Below are 20,615 nucleotides of genomic sequence, written 5' to 3' on the forward strand. Positions count from 1 at the left end.
ACCAGATGGCAGTCATAAGAGTCGAGGGGCATGAAAGGGAAGCAGTGGTTGGGAAAGGAGTGAGACAGGGTTGTAGCCTCTCCCCGATGTTATTCAATCTGTATATTGAGCAAGCAGTAAAGGAAACAAAACAAAAATTTGGACTAGGTATTAAAATTCATGGAGACGAAGTAAAAACTTTGAGGTTCGCCGATGACATTGTAATTCTGTCAGAGACGGCAAAGGACTTGGAAGTGCAGTTGAACGGAATGGACAGTGTCTTGAAAGGAGGATATAAGATGAACATTAACAAAAGCAAAACGAGGATAATGGAATGTAGTCAAATTAAATCTGGTGATGCTGAGGGAATTAGATTAGGAAATGAGACACTTAAAGTAGTAAAGGAGTTTTGCTATTTAGGAAGTAAAATAACTGATGATGGTCGAAGTAGAGAGGATATAAAATGTAGACTGGCAATGGCAAGGAAAGCGTTTCTGAAGAAGAGAAATTTGTTAACATCGAATATAGATTTATGTATCAGGAAGTCGTTTCTGAAAGTATTTGTTTGGAGTGTAGCCATGTATGGAAGTGAAACATGGACGATAACTAGTTTGGACAAGAAGAGAATAGAAGCTTTCGAAATGTGGTGCTACAGAAGAATACTGAAGATAAGGTAGATAGAGCACGTAACTAATGAGGAGGTATTGAATAGGATTGGGGAGAAGAGAAGTTTGTGGCACAACTTGACTAGAAGAAGGGATCGGTTGATAGGACATGTTTTGAGGCATCAAGGGATCACAAATTTAGCATTGGAGGGCAGCGTGGAGGGTAAAAATCGTAGAGGGAGACCGAGAGATGAGTACACTAAGCAGATTCAGAAGGATGTAGGTTGCAGTAGGTACTGGGAGATGAAGCAGCTTGCACAGGATAGAGTAGCATGGAGAGCTGCATCAAACCAGTCTCAGGACTGAAGACAACAACAACAACAAGAACATCATGTCGTTTTTAGAAACCCAGAATCTACTCTGTAGGAATCAACATGGATTCCGGAACAGCGATCGTGTGAGACCCAACTCGCTTTCTTTGTTCATAAGACCCAGAAAATATTAGATACAGGCTCCCAGGTATATGCCATTTTCCTTGACTTCCGGAAGGTGTTCGATACAGTTCCGCACTGTCGCCTGACAAACAAAGTAAGAGCCTACGGAATATCAGATCAGCTGTGTGCCTGGATTGAAGAGTTTTTAGCAAACAGAACACAGCATGTTGTTATCAATGGAGAGACGTCTACAGACGTTAAAGTAACCTCTGGCGTGCCACAGGGGAATGTTATGGGACCATTGCTTTTCACAATATATATAAATGACCTAGTAGATAGTGTCGGAAGTTCCATGCGGCTTTTTGCGGATGATGCTGTAGTATATAGAGAAGTTGCAGCATTAGAAAATTGAAGCGAAATGCAGGAAGATCTGCAGCGGATAGGCACTTGGTGTAGGGAGTGGCAACTGACCCTTAACATTGACAAATGTAATGTATTGCGAATACATAGAAAGAAGGATCTTTTATTGTAAGATTATATGATAGCGGAACAAACACTGATAGCAGTTACTTCAGTAAAATATCTGGGAGTATGCGTGCGGAACAATTTGAAGTGGAATGATCATATAAAATTAATTGTTGGTAAGGCGGGGGCCAGGTTGAGATTCATTGGGAGAGTCCTTAGAAAATGTAGTCCATCAACAAAGCAGGTGGCTTACAAAACACTCGTTCGACCTATACTTGAGTATTGCTCATCATTGTGGGATCCATACCAGATCGGGTTGACGGAGGAGATAGAGAAGATCCAAAAGAAGAGCGGCGCGTTTCGCCACAGGGTTATTTGGTAACCGTGATAGCGTTACGGAGATGTTTAGCAAACTCAAGTGGCAGACTCTGCAAGAGAGGCGCTCTGCATCGCGGTGTAGCTTGCTGTCCAGGTTTCGAGAGGGTGCGTTTCTGGATGAGGTATCTAATATATTGCTTCCCCCTACTTATACCTCCCGAGGAGATCACGAATGCAAAATTAGAGAGATTCGAGCGCGCACGGAGGCTTTCAGACAGTCGTTCTTCCCGCGAACCATACGCGACTGGAACAGAAAATGGAGGTAATGACAGTGGCACGTAAAGTGCCCTCCGCCACACACCGTTGGGTAGCTTGCGGAGTATAAATGTAGATGTAGAATGATGAGTTACCCCAGAATATGATGCCATAGGAAAGCATAGAATGAAAATAGGCGTGGTAACCTAATTTACTGATCGCCAAAATTTGCGATGACCCTAATAGCATAAGTAGCTGAACTCAAACGTTTCAGCAGATTCTCAGTGTGTTTTTTCCAGTTCAACCCCTCATCAATGCATACACCTATAAATTTTGAATATTCTACCTTAGCTACCGGTTTCTGATCAAAGGATTTCTAGGTATGTACAAATGTACCTACATATGGATCTGTGTGGAGCTGTATATACTGTGTTTTTTCGATGTTTAATGAGAGCCCATTTGCAGAGAACCACTTAATGATTTTCTGAAAAATATCGTTTACAATTTCTTCAGTTAATTCTTGTCTGTTGGGTGTGATAGCTATACTTGTATCATGGGCAAAAAGTACCAGCTTTGCATCTTCGTGAATATAGAATGGCAAGTCATTAATATATATTAAGAACAGCAGAGGACCCAAGACCGAACCTTGCTGCACTCCATTCTCGATTGTTCCCCAGTTTGAGAAACCACCTGTTTTTTGCATATTATGTGAACTGTTTATTTCAACTTTCTACACTCTTCCAGCTAGGTATGATTTAAACCATTGGAGCACTGTCCCATTCATACCACAGTACTAGCAGTAATTTCCGGTTACTCAGAGCCTTTATTGACTTCATTAGTGAAAGTATATATAGCATTTGGCGTTGAAAAACCCTTCTGGAAACCAAACTGACATTTTGTTAAAACTTTATTTTTACAAAGGTGTGAAGCTACTCTACAGTACATTACTTTTTCAAACATTTTGGATAAGGCAGTCAGAAGAGAGAGTAGGCGGTAGTTGTTGACATCAGACATATCCCCTTTATTATGCAGTGGTTTAAATCCCACTGATTTCTTGGGAACAAGCTTTTATTATCCTGTTGGAAATACTATCAATTCTGTGTGAGCTTTTGTTCTTGAGAGGAGAGGTGGGTAGAATTTCAGTTGTACCAAATGGTGAGTGTAAGGCCTCTTCCATTAACTGCGTTGCTTCTTCTAATGAACATTTAGATCCTATTTTCTCTACAACATTTGAAAAATGATTATTCAAAATGTTTTCGACTTCCGGCTTGTTGTTTATCCATTTCGCTTCGATGGTGATGCCATCATGCTGTACTCTTGGTTGCCCTGTCTCCCTTGCCCGCGAATGGCAAAGGTCCCCAGTTCGAGTCTCCGTCGGGCACACAGTTTTAATCTGCCAGGAAGTTTCATATCAGCGCACACTCCACTGCAGAGTGAACATTTCATTCTGGAAATGTTCCAAATTGTTTTGATTTTGTTATCAGAGGTACTAATCTCAGACATGATGCATATGCTTCTGGACTTTTTAATAACCTTTCTTAATGTAGCACAGTAGTTTTTATAATATTTGGCTGTTTCTGGGCCATTGCTCTTTCTTGTTGTTAGATACGGTTCCCTTTTGTGGTTACAAGATATTTTTATTCCTTCAGTAAGCCAAGGTTTTTTTGCATGGTTTTTTATAATTAGATTTAACTACTTTCTTGGGGAAACAGTTTTCAAATTCTCTTACAAGTGTATCATGAAATATGTTATATTTTATATTAGCATCGAGTTCCTTGTACACCTCATCCCAGTCTAACTGCTGAAGGTTTTCTCTGAAATTTCTAATTGTTGAGTCATTAATTGAACGCACAGCTTTGTAGGGTAGTTTTGAATCACTGAATAGAGCTATGTCATATACTGTAACTAGCTGAGCATCATGATCAGAAAGCCCATTCTGAACAAGACAATAATTTGTCTTTTTAAACTTGTCTTGGTCTATAAGAGTGTTATCTATCAATGTGCTGCCGTCATTTACTATCCGAGTAGGATAATTAATGACAGATGTCAAATTGAAAGAACAGAGCAAGACATCCAGGTCATTCTTCCTATTATACTCTTTTAGTGAATCATCATTGAAGTCCTCACAAATAATAATTTGCTTTCCCCTATCTGACAGATAGCACAACAAAGCATCCAAGTTATCCAGGAATAAATGAAAGTTCCCTAAAGGGGACCTATATACTCTTACAATTATAAGGGAGCCCTCTTTCAGTTTAAGTTGACAGGCACATGCTTCTATATGTTGCTCTAGACAAAACTTTTTTTGTATCTAAGCGTTCTACACAGTGATAATTTTTGATATATATGGACACTCCTTTCACCTTATTCTCTCTACTCATAAGTGCAGCTAGTTTATAACCACTTATATTTACCTTCTCCATATCAGACACAATGTGATGCTCAGACAGGCATAGTATATCTATTACATTATCAGATTCAGTGTCATCTAAACAAACCAGGAGCTCATCTAATTTATTCTTCAATCTCGGAATATTTTGATGAAAACTGCTAAAATTATTTTTTACTTTACTTTTGTGAGAATCTACTTTTTTCTTTAATCCACCAATATTTTGGTTAAATGTGGTAACATTATTATTTACTTTCCTATTGTGAGAATTTTGTGAGTTTTGGACCTCTTTAGCACCTGCCTGCCTGAACTTCTCATTGGTCACTGATATTAGTCTAAAGAACAGGAACATCCATGAGTACTAGTGTCCCCCTTTATGGATTTTGCTAACAACCCTGCCTGTTTACCCTTCCCTTTCCTATTGAGGTGTAGGCCATGCCTTGTGAAATCCCCCCTATCAAGACCAGATGAGGGTACAAGACAATGAAAACAAAACACGAGTAACAACCAAAATACTGTAATATACTACCAATTACAAAGATGCTACATTCTACTGAATGCTACGGCGATTGTCAATTATGCTTAAGCCGGCGTAGGAATTGGCTGGAGCTGACCGACCTGGGGGTGCACACTGCTGGTCACACTCTGCTGGCGTGCTTGTAACTCCGGAATGCTACATGTAGTCATATTAGTTCCAATTGGTGGATCTCTGTAAGATGGCTTTTCACGAAATAGTTCCGTGTTTATGCGGAATGTCTGGTGTTGTTTTCATCCACTGGCGATGTTTTGATCTCAGCTCTTAAAGGGAGGTCGGCAGCCCACCTTGCTTGTCTGTTGTGCGGGCCCTCTAACTGATAAGGAGCCGCTACGACAGCTGTAGCCTATTATTCAATCTGTACACTGAACAAGATGTAAAAGAAATAAAGGATGAAATTTAAAAGGGAACTGAAGTTCACAGAGAAAGCATTCGAGTTTGCTGACAGCACTGTAATTCCTTCAGTTACAGCAAGGTCTTGGTAGAGCAGTTGAACGGTTTGGGTGTTGTCATGAGAAAAGGTTGTAGGAGTAACATCAGCAAAATTAAGGCAAGGGTAATGGAATGTAGTCCAATTAAATCAGTTGATTCTGACGAAATTAAATTAGAAAGTGAGACACCACAAGATTTAGATGAATTTGGGACGCAAAATAACTGATAACAGCCAAATTAGAGAAGATGTAAGATGTATACTGGCTATAGCAGGCAAAGTGTTTCTGAGAAATAGGAACTTGTCAACATCTAATATCAACTGAATTGTTGTGATGTCCTTTCTGAAAGTACTTGGGTGGAGTGTAGCGTTGTATGGAAGTGAAGTGTACACGATAAACAGACAAGAAGAGACTACAAGCTTTTGAAATGTGGTGCTAGAGAAGAATGATGAAGAATAGGTGGAGAGACCGACTAACTATGTACTAAATGTAAAAATATATCTATATTATATGTAAGTACTTTATCGAACTGGGGAAAAATTAAATTTGTGCCATAGCTTGACGAACAGAAGGGTTCTGACGGAATAATCGTGAGATATGACGACATCGTCAATTTGGCAAGGAAGAAAAGCGTCGGGGGTAGAGCAAGGAATGAATATAGCAAACAGGTTCAATGGTGTATAGTTATGTAGAAATAAAGAGGTTTTCACAGGACAGAGTAGCGTGGAAAGCTGCACCACACCAGTCTTCGGACTAAACACCACCACAACTACTACTGAGCCACAATTTTTGTCTGTTGCAATTTTCAAAATTTTCAACCTAAAAGTCAGTAGTGTCTTTATACAGAGTGGAGCAAATAAAAGTGGCCCAGAGAACAGAGTGACGGTAGCTGCTGATAAACCTTTTGGGATGTGAGGCTGTGGTCCAAGAAACGCTTCTGTTCCTGACGTTTCGTCCAGGACTGCGCTGGACATCCTCAGAGGCGCTCCTCCGCTGCTGAGTCTTGCCGACTCGTCCTGGACCATACGACAGGAACAGAAGAGTTTCTTGGACCACGACCTCACATCCTGAAAGGTTTACCAACAACTATGTCAGCCGGTCGTGAACGCCTTCATTCTATGATCAGAGATACATAGTACAAAGAAACACAGCAGAAGGAAGGAAATCCATTACCAACCTGACTACAGTCGATGTTTAAAGTGATCACCATGCATCTGTTGGCACTTTTTGTCCTGGTCAGCAAGTTGCCGAAGGCGGGATGTGGTTATGTGGACACATTCACGTACAATCGTATCCATTTTTCCGAGCCACTTTTATTCGCCCCAGCCTGCACTTGGTTAATTTGTAAATAAATAATTTGTATTTACCATTGCCTCTGTGAATTGATTTTCAGAGGCAGTTGGATGTGAAGGGCTACGAGTGTTCCACCGATCTCCGTTTCGTACTCTTCAGGCACAACGTCAAGTGGGTAAGTGACAGAACTACAGTTTTTCCCTTTAGTGTATGTGAGCTATGAGTATAATTAAGGCAATGGCTTGCAAAGATTTAATAGTCAATATTCGGGAGTGTAGCGTAATTTCCTCGGTAGTTGTATGGTACTGCCGACCTTCTGAAGCGTGCACTCGTGGTTCTGTGCTTGTGAGCACCGACATTCTTCCAGTGGTTTGTGATGGGAGCAGTTTCGTACGAAAGGTTCGGATTTTATTCGGTTTCTTGGTCGGTATCAAGTTCTGATGGCACGGGTGGTAATATTTTGCATTTTTTCCCATTTTCCTGTCTGTAAGAAAAAACTAAGTGAGTATCCGTCTACATGTGAACGGAAAGTTGACCTTACGAAAATGGGAAGTTGTCATATTAGGTATAACGTTTTACCGTATGATGGACTATGTTTTAACTGCACACTGTGGAATGAGGTAGGAGTTTGTAATTAATTTATGTAAATTTTTTATTAGTATCTTTTTTCTGTTCTCTAAATAACTCTAGGATATGTAATATGTATTGTTTAAAATGTGTACGCTTTAACGAACATTTCAGATATCGGAATTTAAGTTGCCCTCTTAGTCTGTTCAGGAATTTATTGTACAGTCTTACTTCCTTCTAGAACATTGTGTAAGTTATTCCAGGATTATGCTAGTATAAAAATTACTAATGTTCTTCTTAATTTGCGTATCAGTATTATATAAGTTCTCAAATGGCACAACTAGAGTCCACAACTGTTATTTACCTTATATGACGCTCCCTTATATGTAATGCATCTGGATCCCGCTTATCCTCTGACTGACCTTTCAACAGATGTATTCTCTCCTCGTGTCTATTCAGAACAAACACGTTGTCTGTTCGCCTCAGTCGTTTCACAAACCACAGCGTGGAATGCGCTTCAGCGCGAAAGACACTCCTGGAAATGGAAAAAAGAACACATTGACACCGGTGTGTCAGACCCACCATACTTGCTCCGGACACTGCGAGAGGGCTGTACAAGCAATGATCAAACGCACGGCACAGCGGACACTCCAGGAACCGCGGTGTTGGCCGTCGAATGGCGCTAGCTGCGCAGCATTTGTGCACCGCGCCGTCAGTGTCAGCCAGTTTGCCGTGGCATACGGAGCTCCATCGCAGTCTTTAACACTGGTAGCATGCCGCGACAGCGTGGACGTGAACCGTATGGGCAGTTGACGGACTTTGAGCGAGGGCGTATAGTGGGCATGCGGGAGGCCGGGTGGACGTACCGCCGAATTGCTCAACACGTGGGGCGTGAGGTCTCCACAGTACATTGATGTTGTCGCCAGTGGTCGGCGAAAGGTGCACGTGCCCGTCGACCTGGGACCGGACCGCAGCGACGCACGGATGCACGCCAAGACCGTAGGATCCTACGCAGTGCCGTAGGGGACCGCATCGCCACTTCCCAGCAAATTAGGGACACTGTTGCTCCTGGGGTATCAGCGAGGACCATTCGCAACCGTCTCCATGAAGCTGGACTACGGTCCCGCACACCGTTAGGCAGTCTTCCGCTCACGCCCCAACATCGTGCAGCTCGCCTCCAGTGATGTTTCGACAGGCGTCAATGGAGGGACGAATGGGGACGTGTCGTCTTCAGCGATGAGAGTCGCTTCTGCCTTGGTGCCAATGATGGTCGTATGCGTGTTTGGCGCCGTGCAGGTGAGCGCCAAAATCAGGACTGCATACGACCGAGGCGCACAGGGCCAACACCCGGCATCATGGTGTGGGGAGCGATCTGCTACACTGGCCGTACACCTCTGGTGATCGTCGAGGGGACACTGAATAGTGCACGGTACATCCAAACCGTCATCGAATCCATCGTTCTACCATTCCTAGACCGGCAAGGGAACTTGTTGTTCCAACAGGACAATGCACGTCCGCATGTATCCCGTGCCACCCAACGTGCTCTAGAAGGTGTAAGTCAACTACCCTGGCCAGCAAGATCTCCGGATCTGTCCCCCATTGAGCATGTTTGGGACTGGATGAAGCGTCGTCTCACGCGGTCTGCACGTCCAGCACGAACGCTGGTCCAACTGAGGCGCCAGGTGGAAATGGCATGGCAAGCCGTTCCACAGGACTACATCCAGCATCTCTACGATCGTCTCCATGGGAGAATAGCAGCCTGCATTGCTGCGAAAGGTGGATATACACTGTACTAGTGCCGACATTGTGCATGCTCTGTTGCCTGTGTCTATGTGGCTGTGGTTCTGTCAGTGTGATCATGTGATGTATCTGACCCCAGGAATGTGTCAATAAAGTTTCCCCTTCCTGAGACAATGAATTCACCGTGTTCTTATTTCAATTTCCAGGAGTGTACGATGGCTCAGCGGAAGTACATGCTGCCCTCCAGCCAATGTCGGCGTGAGTCTGAAGCGGATCCATACACTAGTTGGGTCGCATGCGCCGCCGGCCCTCGGTTTCCAGAGCATATGGAAAATGCGACATTAACGTGTCGCCTCTCTTTCCTCTTTGTGTTTGTTTCGACAGTTTTGTGTTTACCTCACAATCATACGCTATAATGTATCTTTTTTGTTCCGTTTTATGTCTAAAAACTGTTCAGATTCTCGTACTGGAATAATGGAGCAGAAGTTTCCGTGATACACAGTAATTAATCACTGAATTTTAGTAATACTTGTACAAATATAAACGAACATAGAAAATATGTAAATGGTTTCTGGGGTGTATAAACGCTCCGTCCGAACAGGCCTCGTAAGGCCCTACGGTATCATCTGACCGCCGTGTCATCCTCACCCGACAAGAATCAGCAGATGTGGATAGGGAGAGGCATGTGGTCAGCACACCGCCATCCCACCCGTTGACATATTCAGTGACCGGAGCCGCTACTTCTCAGTCAAGTAGCTCCTCTGTTGGCCTCATAAGGGCTGAGTGCACCCTGCTTGCCAACAGTGGTCTGCAGGCCCGGACGACCACCCATCCAAGTGCCAGCTCAGCCCCAACGGCGCTTAACTTCGGTGATCTGACGTCAACCCGTGTTACCACTGCGGCAAGGCCGTTGGCGTGCATTCAAAATGAAATGAGGCGCAGGCTGTAAAAGCAAAACAGCTGGAAGGATGGTAATATCGTTGCCTATGGAGCTCGGTGCGGTCCTTAAGAGCGCCGATGTCCCGAACTCGCCGGCTAACGGACGACGGCCACCGGCGCTCGACACACGTGATAACGGAGCGATCTCATGCACGCTTCGACAATACATTTCATTCAAAATGGAACATCCAAAGTGTAAACGATTTTGATTAAACTTGGTCGGTGTGTGGAGGGGATAAAATCATATAATACGTAATTTCTCTTTGTGCACGATTTGACTTTTAAGGGTAAGTTACACCCCGAATGGTAGTTTGGCAAATTATGTTTAGAGGAAATGTTTTCGAAATGATGACACATGAAAAATGGTTTTCCTACAAAAGTTGACATGTAGTTAACGTTGTGGAAAATACATAATAAACTTTTGTGATGATTTGAGATTTTGCAAAATATCCCACCACCATTCCTCAATTTTTAAAAATAAAATCTTTTGTTACAACATAAATTAAACAAGCTTTCATTCATCCATGTGTAATGTAGCTGGCTTCTTAAATACCATTTTGGAAAATTACCTGTACCCAGTGTGCTGTCGGAGTATTTTGAACACGTACGAGTAAAATATCGAAGCACTGATTATTCATTGTGGATGAGTGGCCAGTGCGGCTGACAGCCATGTAGGGGTCCCGGGTTCTATGCCCTGCTAGGTTATAGATTTACCCCGCTAGGGGACTGGCTGTTGTGTTGTCCTCATCTTAATTTCATCATCATCGACCCGCAAGACTTGCACCAGGTGGCTGAATACCATGGATGAGGTCTCCTGTGAAAAAAATGCCATACAATCTTTTACTTTATTGTAATCTTACGTTTTACATTCATACTTCTTTCGTTTGTTTGTTTTTTAGTTGGCCGTTTCGCGTACGTGGTTTTGTTAATTCAAAACAATAAGTTACTCATTATTAGCATATGAAATCTTGCAATAATGATAATCTGTAAGGTAATTCTTAAACAATAACTCTTGTTTACACCATGCATACAAAACGAACGAAATTTCTTCGCATAATACACGCGACGTAGAACGCAATGTAAAACAATATTGAACAAGATTTCGAATTTCATGGGTGATCTTATAAATGTCCTGATTTGTGTCAGCAAGCTTTCAAGTAACATACACCCTGTGCCGTAAAGTTGGTTTCTGAAATACCATTTTTGGAAAATAAGCTGTATACAGTGTGCTGTTGGTGTATTTTCAACATACCTAATTAAAATGTCTTGGCATTCATTATTATAAAAATTATTTATTTTACTTATATTAGTTTTATGTTTGAAATTGTTATTTTTAAATTTTACGTTCGAATTCTTGGTTTATTAGTTTACCATTTCACATACGTCAATTTCGTTAATTGAATACAATTAATTATTAATTATTATGATACAAAATCGTTACAGTAACTATAATGCGTAAAGAAATGGTTAAAACATATCGTTTGTTACACCACGCACATGAAATGAAAGAAATTTTTCACATTATACACACGACGAATAATACAACATAAAACAAAGTTCAACAGGATTCAAAACTGTCATTGGTGATCCTCTAAATATCCTGATTTGCGTCATTTTTCAGTACTTTCGTAAACCTTGGCGCAGAGAATTGATTACGTGCTAGTGCCTGCAGCTTCATTATATTGTTTCTCAAGTGGACTTTGACATCATAATTATTCAACAGATCTGGATGAAAATCTATTCACAAATTTCTGTCAACATCGAAACCCTTATATCCTCCACGGCTGTACCCATGCAGTCTAGCCCTTTGCGATCACCGGATGAACAAATTTCTTGTCCTCGGGTGCGGCACTTAAAACGATTTTTTTTGTGACTGCTCTTTCCACGGTTTTAAAAGAAACTAATGGTGTTTTTGGACGTGGAGTCTAGAATCTTTTTTTTAAACCACAAATATTTTTGTGACAGCATCGAAATCTCGTAAACAAAATGTTCAAATGTGTGTGAAATCTTATGGGACATAACTGCGAAGGTCATCAGTCCCTAAGATTACACACTACTTAACCTAAATTATCCTAAGGACAAACACACACACCCATGCCCGACGGAGGACTCGAACCTCCACCGGGACCAGCCGCACAGTCCATGACTGCAGTTACGGCGACCGCTAGGCTAATCCCGCGCGGCTCTCGTAAACAAACGTTTGTCAAGATCAAAAGATATTTCAAAGATGTTGGAGTCTTTTGGTGATCAGTGGGAAAGGACCGTTTAGGACATCGTACATGAGGACAAGGGACTTGTTCATGTGGTGATCTCAAAGGTCTCGGGGGCCCAGGTACAACCTTGGGATATGTTGGGACTCTCGATGTTGGAAGAACTTTCTGAGAAGATTATCAGATCTAGTTCCGTTGATTGGTTATGTTGCCAATCTCCACTTGAGAAACTACGTAATCAAGCTGCATCACCCGCGACAGTTTTAAATTCAGTTGAATTTTCTTTTATATCGTTCACCGTCGTGTGTGTTATGTGAAAAAAAATTAATTCATTTAATGTGCATGGTGTGAAAAACGCTATGTTTTAAGTATTTCTTTGCGGATTGTAATTACTGCAACGATTTAGTATCATAATAATGAGTAACGTTTTGTTTTCAACTAACGAAATAGACGTACGTGAAATGATAAACTAATAAGCATAAAACCATGAATGTAAAACCTAAAATACCAATTTAAAACATAAAACAAATATAAGTAAAACAAATAATTAGAATAATAACTAATGCAAATACATTTTAATTGGGTTCAAAAGTGACTCAAATGGCTCTAAGCACTATGGGATTTAACATCTAAGGTCATCAGTCCCCTAGATTTAGAACTACTTAAACCTAACTAACCTAAGGACATCACACACATCCATGCCCGACGAAGGGTTAAAACCTATGACCGTAGCAGCAGCGCGGTTCCGGACTGAAGCGACTAGAACCGCTCGGGCGAACCGGCCGGCACATTTAATTGGTTATGTTGAAAATACTCCAACAGAAAACTGTACTGCTTACTTTTCAAAAATGGTATTTCAGGAACCAGCTTTAAGGCATGTGGGTGTATGTTGCTTGAATGCTTCTTTAATTTATGTTGCAACAAAGGCATTCGTTTTTCAAAATTAATGAATGGTGGTATGCTATTTCGAAAAATTTCAAATTATTGTTAAAATTGATTATACTGTTTTCAAGAATGTTATTTACCTACATACTTTCATATGAAAAACATTTTTATGTATGATCGTTTCGAAGGAACATTACTGACAAAAATAGACGACGTCAATGGTAAAAAAACGGTATACGATTTGGATCGTGGAATGTTATTTACCTACAAACTTTCATATGAAAAACATTTTTATGTATGATCGTTTCGAAGGAACATTACTGACAAAAATAGACGACGTCAATGGTAAAGAAACGGTATACGATTTGGATCGTGGAATGTAAGGAGTCTGTACAAGACAGGGGCTGCAGTCAGTGTGGTCAAAGAAATCCAGAGGTGCGAACTAGACCTAGTTGCACTGCAAGAAATCCGGTGGGGCGATGCTCGCAGCACTGATGTTGAAAACTGTACAATTCTGTAAGGAGCCTGTGAACGAGGTCATCCGCTAGGCACTGGTTTCTGCGTCAGTAAGACGTGGGCCACTAATGTTTCAGAATTCGTTTCAGTCAACCCAAGAATACCTGTTCTAAGACTGGAAGTAAAGCATATTTAGGTGACTTTTGTGAACTGCCATGCTCCCACGGAGGAGAGCGAATGTGAAGTGAAAGACGAGTTCTGTGCACAGCTAGAGGCAGTGATGGACGCTATACCAAATGGACACCTGAGGAACCTCCTTGGTGATATGAATGCCAAGGTTGGGAAAGAACAAATATTCCAAGACACAACAGGTAGGCACAGTTTACACAACCTAAGCAATGAGAATCGAGTTAGGTTCATTAGCTTCACTACATCATTAGGGTTGATCATCTCCAGCACAAACTTCCAGCAGAAAAACATACATAAAGGAACTGGATATCACCAGATGGGAGAACTGTAAATCAAATAGACCATGTTGCCGTTGATCTCAGAGCCAAGAGATGGGTGTTAGACGTTAAGACAGCGCGGGGTGCCGAAGGTGGGAGTGATCATTGCCTGGTCAGAGGCCATTTAAACATACAGTGTGAAGGAAGAACGGGGCCTAAGTTAAAAAGAGTGGAAAGGTACCATGTGGAGAAACTGAAAGATGAGGCAACGAAGACCAGATACTAGTTGCAACTTAGTATCCGCTTTGAAGCACTCAGTGAAGTGGACGCTAATCAGGACCTCGAACTAATGTGGGGAAACATCCAGAGCTCAGTTAGGGATACAGCAAAGGAAACACTCATGGGAAAACCCGGTGGGCAAGAAGATCTGGTTTGGAAAGGAATGTGCAGATGCCCTGGAAAGGGGAAAGGAAGCCAGGAACAAATGGCTGAAGGGGACAAATCTGGCACAGGCCAAAGTACAGTTGAGGAGGTCCGAAAGACTACACAAGCAATTCTGAGAAGAGCAAAGAGGAAATACATAAGGAATATCATCACTGAAGCAGAAACAGACTTCAGAGGACAAAAGACGAGGGAAATGTTTCTGAGAGTGAATTACCTCTGCAAAGGTCACCAGGCCATTCAGAAATTTGTCAAAGATTCCAGTGATAAGATCCTGACGAACGATAGGGACATAGCTGAGAGATGGAAAGAGTACTTTCGACAGCTGCTAAATTGTGATGAACCCGAAGTGCAGTTTGATTTCCAGTACCCAATTACAGCCGATGCAGACTATCTCCCACCTACCCTGGATGAGATAAAAACCAGAATCAGAAACCTTAAACAGAATAAGAGTCCAGGTGAAGTTGGAATACAGGCTGAAATGATCCTGGAAGGAGGAGAGAAACTTGCAGAAAAAAATACACCGACTGATATGGACCAAAGAAGAACTACCAGGAGAATGGAAAACAGCTCTGATCTGTCCAATACGTAAGAAGGGCGACAAACTGAAATGTGACAACTATCGAGGAATCGCCCTGATTAACATCTGCTATAAGATCCTGTCCAATTGCCTCATACATAGAATTCAGCCAGTGGCAGAATCGGTGATTGGGGAGTACCACGGAGGTTTCTGGCCAGGACGGTCAACAGTAGATCACATCTTCTGTCTCCGGCCCGCTCACTGAGAAACTGGGTGAATATGGTAAAGATTTGTATATTTTATTCGTGATTTTAAGAAGGCCTATGATTGCATACAGCGCAAGAGCCTGTTCAACTGTTAAAGGGAGTTTGGCATAGCAGAGAAATTCATCAATCTGATAAAGATCTGTCTGAACGAAACACGTGCAAAGGTGAAGATGGGAAATCGCGTAACTGAGGAGTTTGAAATTGTGACAGGACTCAGGCAAGGATATGGGTTGTCCCCTATCCTGTTCACTTTGCCCTCGAGAAGATCGTACGCGAGACCTTCCAACAGAACGAAGGGATTGAAATCGAAGGAAAGAGACTGGCATACTTAGCCTATGCAGACGACATCTGTTTACTCTCTAGGTCGGAAGAGGAGTTGCAGCAAATTACCAAAGCATTAAAGGAGACTGCCAGCAAATTTGGGCTAAACATAAACGAAGCTAAGACAGAGTACCTCGTTATGACGCATGGTCATTGTCAGACTGCTGATCATCTACAATCACTGCAGGTTGGGGACCATTCCTACAAGAGAGTGCAAGAATTTAAATACCTAGGGGCACTTTTCACTGAAAACTCGTCATGTGAAGCAGAGATCAATGCCAGAATACAAGCAGGAAACCGATCTTACCACAGCCTAGCACAACTGCTTCGGTCCAAATCTCTCTCCAGATAGTTCAAGATTCGACTGTACAAAACCCTGATCCAGCCTGTTGTTCTATATGGCTGTGAGACATGGAGTATCCGGAAACAGGACTTCCATAAGCTCCTTGTTTTTGAGAGAAAAGTGCTTCCGAAGATCTTCGGTCCGGTTCTGGATGCAGATACAGGGGAATGGAGGATCAGATACAACCAAGAGCTTGAGGAACTATACCAGCAGCCCAACATAGCAGGAACTGTCAAAACCAAACGAATGCAGTGGGCCAGCCATGTGGCCCGGATGGAGGATCACAGATGGCCTCGGAAGCTCCTGGATTTCACACCTACAGGAAAGAGACCGCCAGGGAGACCCAAGAAGCGTTGGAGGGATGGCCTCCATGAAGATTTAAAACAAATGTCAATAGATGTGGACGAATGGCGGATAGCAGGAATGGAGAGAATACAGTGAAGGAGGAAACTTGTAGATGCGTGCGGTCCGCTGGGCCTGATGCGTAGTAGTAGTATGGTTTCGAAGTAATTGTCTGTAAACCTAGTTTGCCAAATTACATTTGTAGGTGTGTTTTACCTCTTAAAAGAGAAATTGGCCACAAACAAAAAAAATCATATTACATTATTTTGCCCCCTCTTCACATCCGCCATGATTCATCCAGTTCGTTTATTTACACTTCGGAAGGTACTGGAAACGGTGAATTAGAGGCTTCAAAAGACAGCGGAAAGTGTGCGGCTAAAGGAAATTCGTCGAAGAAAACCGTCCATGGAACTTAGTACCTTCCCGCACTCCTTGCCTATATTTTTATCTCTCCATTATTAGTTGCTGTTCTGTCTGCCATCTGTCTGCAAAGGACATTTTTCAGTTCTATCTCTGACCAAATTTTCTCTTCATACATTCAATCTAAGACATTAACAAAACATTTTGTTTGATTTCCCATATTCTATCAAGTCACTAAATGAAGAGTTAAGACCTTCCTTAACCCCCGCCCCCCCCCCCCCCCCCCACCTCTATGCACCCAAACATTTCCCCAGACAATATTAATCTGAGTAAAAAGTCCACATCCACCCCTCCTCCCCCCCCCCCCCCCACACACACACACAATCAAAGAAACCATCATAAACACACACACACACAAACAAACACACATCACTTCATATGTTTGACTGGGATAGTGTAGTCCCAGCTACAAATTAAATGTACCTCCTATCCTTCACTGCCGACCAAAATTTTTTCTTTTGTTATGAAGCAGGTGCTGAGAATTGTGTTCCTTCTCACCTTATCAGATATCACTATTGGAAATACCACCGCCCCACTAGTGATTGGATCAACGGAATAAAAACAATCGATTCCTTCGGTTCTTGGAAAACAATCGCCTCATTGAGTTGTAGTTTTATGTAGCAGTTGAATTATTCATTCATTTTTTTCTGTGATTATTTGTGGGAGCAACCGAATTAAAACAGTCGATTTACTCGATTGGATTACTTATTCATTCTTTTGGGTGAAACTAGTTTGTGGGAGCAACCAAACCAAAACAATCGTTCAGCAGGTCAGACTACAAATTCGTTCTTTCGAATGTATTCAATCTGTGGGAGCAACTAAATGAAAACAGTCGGTCATTAGATGGAGCTACTAATTCATTAGTCTGAATGAAACCAGTTCGTGGGAGCAACCGAATAAAAACAGCCGAGTCAGTAGGTTGTAGTTTTCTGTGTGAGTTGGATTGTTACTCATTTATTTATTTCAAGCGAAAGTAGTCTGTAACAGCAACCTAATGAAAACATTCGACACCGTTGTAGCTTTGAATATTGACAGAATTATTCATTCTTTCTTTTGAACCGAAAATAGTAAGTAGTTTTTCTGTTGGTTGAACAATGTATCACTGTTCAGCGCTGTAGCTAACGGAGCTATCCATACAATCTTATGAGTGAAATCAGTCTGCAGTGCTTTCAATACTTGAACTAAAGCAGTGCACATCTTCATCGTGGGTACAAGATGTTATAATGTAATTAGGCTGAGCAGTTTTAAGGTATTATTTTTAAAGTGTGTCTGCACGCTGTGTACCAGACTACGGAAGACAAGAGCCGAGTCGGTTTCGTTCCCCATCGCTTCGAATTGCTTTTGCTGTCAGGCTGAGTGTGGTTTTATCGCGGTTTCTCCACACCCGTCCAGAAGATGCTGTGCACGTTAACCATTTCAGCCGCTTTTACATGATACAGAAACGCTTCCAAAACGAAAAAAATATCTACATATTACCACCATTACGCAGATACATGTCAACAAATAAAAGGGTACCTTTAGAGGCAACACTGGCTTGTACGTCAAGATTATTGCGATACGATTCTCGTAAGAAACCGCAAAGTTTGAAATTTATAAACGTAGTTTGTTCGTTTGTATCACTTAAATGGAAACAAATAATAGTACAAGTGATTCTGATGTATCAAAAGAATGATGAAAATAAAAAAGTCTTAACTATCACATAAATGTATGTATAAATCAGAGTTATATGTATGAATAGAATCTGTCTGAGTAAGTCGTAGTCCACAAAATAAATTAATTGCGATACACAATATTGGCAAGGAAGATTCATATTATGAAACGATATTACACAAAGAAATACAAAGAAAACCAACGAATGTTCACAAATATTTTTAGCGAAAAAATAATTTCCACAAGTAGTATATGCTTAAAATGCAATTGATCAAGTTACCAATGAAAAAAATTTATCGAATGTGGTTTACGTTCACGTCACCTCTGCATTTACCGAAAAAGAATTATTGATGTTGCGTGCTAACATTAGGGAAGAAAGAGATAGAGCTTCAATAAATTTAAATTAAAAATAATTATTAAAGTAAAAGCTGTCGAATAAGACACGTTTGTAAAATGAACTAAAATGCATTAACTAATTTTTTATAGCCCTATGCAGATTCCTAACGCCATACAGATCATTCTGAAAATTTGTGCGTTTGAATTTATTGTAGGTATGACAGTATATTTAAAATTTAAAAAGAAAATGTTTGACGCATACAACAGGTAACTGCAAGAAGTGGTTGATAATTTTCTTGTACCACAAATGATATGGACTGTTCTGTGATTTTCCTCTATGAGAATTACTCTCTACACTCCTTAGTATTATCTACTGCATGCGCCTCCCGTTTTGAGTTTTACAAGTAACGTAATGGCTATTCAAAATTCACAAGCACAAATTTTCAGGACTATCCATATGGAGTTAGGAATCTGTATGGAACTATGAGAGATTGTTTAATACTTTATAGTTCATTTAAAAAGTATATTATATTAACAAGTTTTTTATTTAAACAGTTATTTTTTCCTTTTTAGTCTTGTGTATGTGAATTTTTTACTGGTTTTAAACATTCAATGAGATTACAGCAGAGACATGAGATAACTTTCAGGTTTAGTTCAGTTTCTCTTCAACTGAGTCGACAAATATATTGCTTTCTCCTACGCGTATCCTGCAAAAGACAGCCGGCCGGTGTGGCCGTGCGGTTTTAGGCGCTACAGTCTGGAACCGCGTGACCGCTACTGTCGCAGGTTTGGATCCTGCCTCGAGCATGTATGTGTGTGATGTCCTTAGATTAGTTAGGTTTAAGTAGTTCTAAGTTCTAGAGACACTGATGACCACAGCAGTTAAGTCCCATAGTGCTCAGAGCCATTTGAACCTTTTGTTTTTATTTATTTATTTTATTTTTATTTATTTATTTATTTATTTATTTATTTGCAAAACGACTGCGAATGTAAAAAATTAGAGGGAATCGAGTTCACACGGAAGATTAGCAACAATCGTACTTAACTGGAACAGAGAAAGAGGGAAAGGGCAATAGTACACCAAGTACTCTCCGCCACACATCAGAAAAGAGTCGATTTAATACTGCATTATCATCGTCTTCTGAGCTAGGTTCAAAGTTTCAAGTGTCTAGATTATCGGGAACATAGTTTAAAATCAATTGCAAAATTTGTACCGAGCAAGCAGACAAGAAACCGACCTAATGAAAACATTTAAAAGTTATTGTTCATTATTATATACATAAATTTACAGTTAAGTAAGATATTAACCTTTTAAAACCAACCAAAAATTTATATTTAATACCAGGAGTACGAAAATTCGTATTTAAGTAAATAATACATTTTGAAAGTACCTTATTTTTATAAATTAAGTTTTATTCACATATCCTTGAAATAATATATTTCATCTGTCTGTAAAAAACTGTCAGTCCTAATCATGGTTTACGTAAACCCGAAAAAGCTGAAGAAGTACGTAAGTAAAACCACTCAAACCCGGAGACTGAGTGAAACCACTCATACAATGGCGGGAAAGGACAGGGCCTTTTGTCAGTGGGTTGTCTCGCATCGAATGAAACCACTCAGACCCAGTGACTCAGTGAAAACATTCATACAGCTGACATGACCGCAGAGGCTAATTTCATTCGGTTGATTCATTCAACTGAAAAAACCGACTAAACGAAAAACAGTCGACTGACGAATCGGTTGTCACGTCATTACGCCCCAGCCTTATCTTGCTGAGCATAGAATGAAGGGAACATGATGCCTGTAACAGCTCTATCGCACTCCGGCCACATGGGTAGGAAATGGAGGAATGAAAAAAAAAGCACTCGTGGCAGCGTGCTAGCGTGCTATCGCCTGCTAAATAGTAATCAACATAATCTACAGAATAGCAACAATTTTATCTTGTACAAAATAGGCGTGACACGATCGTTAGCTTTAGTGACTGTTACAGAGCTTTTGAATAAAGAAAAGTAATCACATGTGTTTACGC

The 20,615-nt window shown here is 41.1% G+C and overlaps 1 protein-coding gene across 5 annotated transcripts in view; it reads left to right on the forward strand.

The window, feature by feature from the left end:
• LOC126272339 (inactive dipeptidyl peptidase 10) overlaps positions 1 to 20,615 on the forward strand; it is a 1,336,959-nt gene that overhangs the window by 998,951 nt on the left and 317,393 nt on the right. For all 5 annotated transcript variants that reach the window (XM_049975128.1, XM_049975129.1, XM_049975132.1 and 2 more), the window contains exon 6: positions 6,805 to 6,879. In XM_049975128.1, the coding sequence (XP_049831085.1) occupies positions 6,805 to 6,879 (75 nt within the window). The remainder of the gene's footprint in view (positions 1 to 6,804; positions 6,880 to 20,615) is intronic.

This window comes from Schistocerca gregaria, chromosome 5, assembly GCF_023897955.1.
Source record: "Schistocerca gregaria isolate iqSchGreg1 chromosome 5, iqSchGreg1.2, whole genome shotgun sequence".
In the NCBI taxonomy this organism is placed as follows: Eukaryota; Metazoa; Arthropoda; class Insecta; order Orthoptera; family Acrididae; genus Schistocerca; species Schistocerca gregaria.